At 31.4% G+C, this 5,530-nt stretch overlaps 1 protein-coding gene across 1 annotated transcript; it reads right to left on the bottom strand.

The window, feature by feature from the left end:
- Window positions 1–3,986: 3,986 nt before the first annotated feature.
- On the bottom strand, window positions 3,987–4,807 carry LOC126746061 (uncharacterized). Its single transcript, XM_050454159.1, has 2 exons — window positions 4,695–4,807; window positions 3,987–4,492 (listed from the first exon to the last, which is right to left on the bottom strand). Exons 1-2 carry the CDS (start codon window positions 4,723–4,725, stop codon window positions 4,101–4,103), a joined length of 423 nt encoding a protein of 140 aa, XP_050310116.1. The 5' UTR covers window positions 4,726–4,807; the 3' UTR covers window positions 3,987–4,100.
- Window positions 4,808–5,530: the final 723 nt, after the last annotated feature.

Below are 5,530 nucleotides of genomic sequence, written 5' to 3'. Positions count from 1 at the left end.
ACGTATAGGGTCTTGTGATCGTCGATTGGCTAATCCTCTCCAATCAATACGCTTAATAACGCGTTGTTCGACTATCGACCAAAGATGGACATGTAAGATATTTTTTGAAATATCATTCCAATGGCTTTTCAGTTTTATTTTTGAAATGTTTACTTTAGTTTAGTGCAGTCGATCAAGTACTTCTACTGATTCTTTTCAAAGCATCTTTTGGAAGGTGAATTCCATTGGAGAAAGTTATTTTAAAGTCGATTGGTTGCTCAAAATTATTATCCGTAAGATGTCCATTATTGTTTCGTTGTTGAGTCCATTGAATCCATTAGACATTTCGACTTAGCTTGGACCAATACTGGAGTATAGAAGGACGTGTGCTATATGGGAGTTGTCTATTACAATTTCTTTAATCTAAAGTGTTATCTAGTATTTTCTATACTTATTTTTATCTCTCTTAGATTGTCATTGTTGGATTACGGTCCATATTAACTCGTTCTAGCATTTCTACCTTTACTTGAATATTTTCATTATTAGTTGGTCATTTAAGTCATTCCATTTATCCAGTTTCTCATCAATGCTTGTCTCATCTATCTTCTTCCATCTTTCGTAAGTAGTAGGGTAGACTTATTTGTACCTACTCAAATTTTACCTGTTTAAAAAGAGCCTCTATTTCTAATTAGTTTTTAATTATGTGATGAGACTTACTTGGTATATTTACCTTTAATTCATCTTTTGGTGGCTTATCATCATTAATAAAGCTAAAAAACGGAAAATGTAGTCTTAAAACATCGCCATATTGTAACAGAATCATATGCTATATTAAAAAATAAGCAACAAGATACTTTATTTAGTTGAATCATCAAACATAACTGAAATGACAAGCGGTTTAAAGAAAATGTTAAAACATTTTATCAAAAAATTAAATTCCATGGTCTAGATTGGGACAGGGTGGCGGAACTGCTTATGATCATCAAAAAAATTGCAAAAACTAATTAAAGCTTTATAAGGGGGTTAACCCTTCAAAGATCATCAATACATGTTAATTTTTAATATATGAATATACATGAGTTGCAAATGTATGCAATTCATATAAAATAATAGTTAAAAACTACATCAATGAGGGTCCAAAGGGTCTCAATACATTATAATTTTTGAAATATGAATAATCATGAGTTGCCAATTTATGCAGAGATGCACAATAGAAAAGGGTTTGACTTCGATCATTACGATTATAAAATCAATCAATCGTTTTTTAAAAATTGGGCCTGAGAATGGGGTGACCCCATATTCTTGCTGTGTCACTTTCAGGTGTGATCAACGGTGAGAAAGAGTCAATGATACGGAATGAAAAAAATCCGTTTCTTTTGATAATTTGTTTCTTCAGGGATACATAAAATGTATTGTTACACACCCCGGTTTGTACCATGTCAGAAACTTCCATACGTTAGATTTTTTTAAATTTATTAAGCTGAAAACTAGTAATAAAAAAAATTCAGTTTTTCTACTTTCAAATGAACATTTTTTAAGCGAGTTCTTTAATTTTTCAAATCGAAAGTAGATTAAATGTTGCGGAAAAATCATTTAATAACTTCAAAAACTTTTGAAAATCGGTATATATAACATTAACCTGAGACTGGGCATCAATGGATTTATAAATGTGACTGGTAAAACAAGATAAATTAGTAATATATATACAAGATTAGCCAGTAAAAAAACCAATGGAAATAAGAGCTTTGACATAGTTGGATAAACAAAGACAATATTAAAATTATCAACTCTCACGAGATGTGTGTGGCAAAAAAATAAAAAGCTTAAACCATGGATTAAGGTAATTACAACTTACTATAACACTACAAAATCACTGTTTATACCAGAATTAAAAAAAAAATAAATATGAATTATAGGATTATAGATATTGATTATACGATTCCTGAGGTTCGATTTTCTGCGTAATAACACAGTTTATTTAAATGTCATATAATTTTATACATATATATTTATTAATATGTATAAATATTTAGTACACAAGCACTGGTTTATATATATTAATTTGAAAAACATGAAAAAAAAAGTAATTTTGCAGAAAAATTTATTACTGGGTAAATGTATGGGGTGGATTCTAAAAAAAAAGCATTTTTTAAAAACATTATCTTTACACCCCCCATCCACCCCACACACTTTACCAGTAAGAAATTCTTCCACAAATCACTGTTTTTTAAATATACATAAACAAGTCTTTTTGTATGAAATATTTATATATAATTTATTTAAAATTATATCACATTTAAATAAACTGTGTTATTACGCAGGAAATTGAACCTCAGAAATCGTATAATCAATTTCTGTAATCCTATAATTCATATTAATTTTTTAGAAAATTCTGGTAAAAACAGTGATTTTTTAGAAGAATTTTTTTACTGGTAAAGTGTGTAGGGTGAGCGGGGGGTGTGAGGATATTGTTTTTAAAAAATGCTTTTTTCTTGTAGAAAATAAAAATTATTTATACCCTTGCAGCCCCACCCACCCCACATATTTACCTAGTAATACGTTTTTCTGAAAATCACTGTTTTTCAGAATGTTCCAAAAAAAAACAATGATGAAATATCCTCTTGGGACCCGGACATGTTTTTGTTAAGTTAGGGTTGTGAGGCTTTTAAATATAATAAAAAATACATAAATAAACATTGTTTACTAATAATTTTTTTTATTTTTTTTCTTACTTTGACAGATACATGACGTCCATTAAAATGGACATTGGGTCTTAACCTAAACAAAAATTCCTAATATATAATTTGTTTTTCAATAACATTTCAGTCTAAACCTATGAAAACGCAGAAAATAAATGTAGACTTAAATTTATTTGCTATGGAACTCCATGAAACAGTTTCTGTTGCCAGTAATGCACAAAAATGTGTTGCATGTATTACAAAAAAACTTGGTTTTTTTGGCACAAGAGTCATTTTTACATCTAACCGAATTTTTTAAGTCTGGCAATTTCTGGAAAGTGTTGTTTTCGTTTTCTTTCGGTGCCTAATGAAGATGACGGTGAATCGACAAAGATATTTCCCTCAGGATTTCTTCTAGTACCTACACCTCGGATGTTTTCTTGGTGGGTTGGGTGTATTCGTCAAAAGTTGAGTGGCAATTTCGATTTTAAAATCTAAATATTGTTGTATTTTGCGTGGAGGGATTTTAAATATTTTTTTATCTCTTCGATAAAAAATCTATGAGTTAGCCATTGCTTGATCAAAGAAATGGAAAATGACCTTTACAGTCCATTTTTTTGATCTGGCTCGAATTCTATAATAGCTAATCATTCGGTCTATCAAGTCTATTCCTCCCATGCAATCGTTGTATTTAGCAACAACGTAAGGTCTTTTAACCTGAATATATTTAGAGTCTTTCTAAGACTACCTTTTACACTCATCGCTAGGTTGAATTCCTAGAGCAGTAGATGCCAAAAGTACAGATTTCAGATCATACCATTGTACAACTACTATTTCGCCATCTTGTCTTACAATTTGTTCCGAGCTGCCTCTACCTTCTTGGCTATCATTTTTTCCGAACTTAAATTTGCTGCCACTGGTACACGAGATTTCATAATGGTTCCAGTACAATATTTCTCTTGTTGACGAAGATATTCGAGAAGTGGTATTGTCGTGAAATATCTATCGCAGTAGTCATCTGTACATGTGTTCCAGGAAATAATGTTCTTCCAAGGCGAACAACAGTAGAAGGTCCAACACCAAGTCGTTTTACAGAATCATTTGGAAAAGTATCTTTTCCTTGATATGATTCAAAGTCTACAAGACCATCAGGGGCAGCAACAACAAAATTTTTCAAGTCCCTATAAATGGGATCATCTGTTCATCTACAGCAACCACTTTCTCTCTAGGTAGCTGCAAATACCCCTGCCATACTGCTTTTATAATAGGACGTACTTTTCAAAATTTGTCAGACCTGCGTACCTCTTCAGCGATGCTGCCATCAATGACAATTTTAAGGTTACTTGTTATAGCAAAAAATCTATAATTAAGAGATACTCCTTTAAGTTCAACGTACCTTGCATTTGTGCAATCACACACTTTTTGGAATAACTCATCTTCAAACTACATAGCTAAATACCATTTTGTAGTCCAATCATACCGGTGCTCTGCGCTGCATTCACTAGAGGGGCCTTCAAAATTTGGAGGTGCAAAAGTATCATCTCTTCTCCAAGACTTTCGCTTTAAAGAATCCACAGATTGCTTGGCCATTTTTAAGTTTTCTCTCAGGACACTAAGAGGAATTCTATCTTCTTCTTCTTCCTCCTCACTGCTGCTTACTAGTTCTTCATTAATTATTTTTTCTTCTCTCCCCATTAAATTATCCATAGTTTGAATTTCTTTTTCATCATCAGACGTTTCAATGTCAGAGTCATCATTTCCAATGATTTTTAGTATTTGCTCCAATTTTTCGTCATTTTCCCCTGGCCGAAGCACTCTTTGATTGCCAAAAATTCCTAAAATAAATTTTATGAGTTAATTTAAATGTGCATGAGATAGACCCAATGTCCATTTAAATGGACGCAAATAACTTAGGGTAATACAAAACTTATTTAATTTTTGTATTATTGTAATGTTATTTAAATTTGTCTATTAAACATTTGCAAATAAAAACTTTCGCAAAAATCATTACAAAACGTTAAAAAATAGGCTACATACCATCATAACGAGAACCACGTGCAGCCGCCATCACAACAGAAAACAAACAACTGTTTCCCAGCACATGTGCACAAATTAAAGTCAACCGAATCGGACTGGGCGTCAGCACCGAAGTGTCCAACATAGTGGATGCGAGGTCTAAGCTGCTTAAATAATAAATTAACGAAACTGGAAACATAAAACTGGCATGTCCATTTAAATGGACGCTAGGTCCCAGGAGGATATAGGATTACCGATATTGATTATAGGATTCCTGAGGTTCGATTTTCTGCATATTAACACACTTTATTTAAATGTGATATAACTTTATGTATATTATATGTAAATATTTGATACAAAAACACTTGTTCATGTATATTTATTTGAAAAACAGTGATTTTACAGAAGAATTTTTTGCTGGTAAACTTAGTGGGATAAGTGGGGGGGCAAGGGTAGTTTTGTTAAAAAATGTTTTTTGTCTTTAACAAAAAAACATTATCCTTACACCCCCCACCCTCCCCACACACTTTACCAGTAATTTTACAAAATCACTAAGTACTGAATATTTATATATAATATACAGGGTGTTTCTTAACCTATACGCATAAACTTGGGAAATTATTGCTAATGATAAATAATGAGTAATAGTGAAAAAAAATTTAAGTAAAATATTTTTAATTTCTGAGATAATTCTTTTTTTTTCACAAAAATGTAATAACTTTATCAGGTGGAATTTTCTTTTCAAATTAAGAAGTAAACTTTCCGGATGATGTTTATTATGTTAAGTAGTACCTACTTTGCTATCAGTTGATACAGTTGTGGTCGTATTTCGTTTTTTATTAAAATTATGCCGCATA

This window comes from Anthonomus grandis, chromosome 17 (assembly GCF_022605725.1).
Source record: "Anthonomus grandis grandis chromosome 17, icAntGran1.3, whole genome shotgun sequence".
NCBI classification, from domain to species: domain Eukaryota; kingdom Metazoa; phylum Arthropoda; class Insecta; order Coleoptera; family Curculionidae; genus Anthonomus; species Anthonomus grandis.
Note: the sequence above shows the minus strand (reverse complement) of the source record. Positions and strands in the feature narration are given on the sequence as shown.

What these genes read in the sequence shown, in the direction of transcription:
- LOC126746061 (XM_050454159.1), bottom strand. Translation starts at nt 4,725, where the DNA reads ATGGCGGCTGCACGTGGTTCTCGTTATGATG. An exon ending in ACGTGGTTCTCGTTATGATG is followed by an intron (nt 4,493 to 4,694) that starts GTATGTAGCCTA and finishes AATTTATTTTAG; the next exon opens with GAATTTTTGGCAATCAAAGA.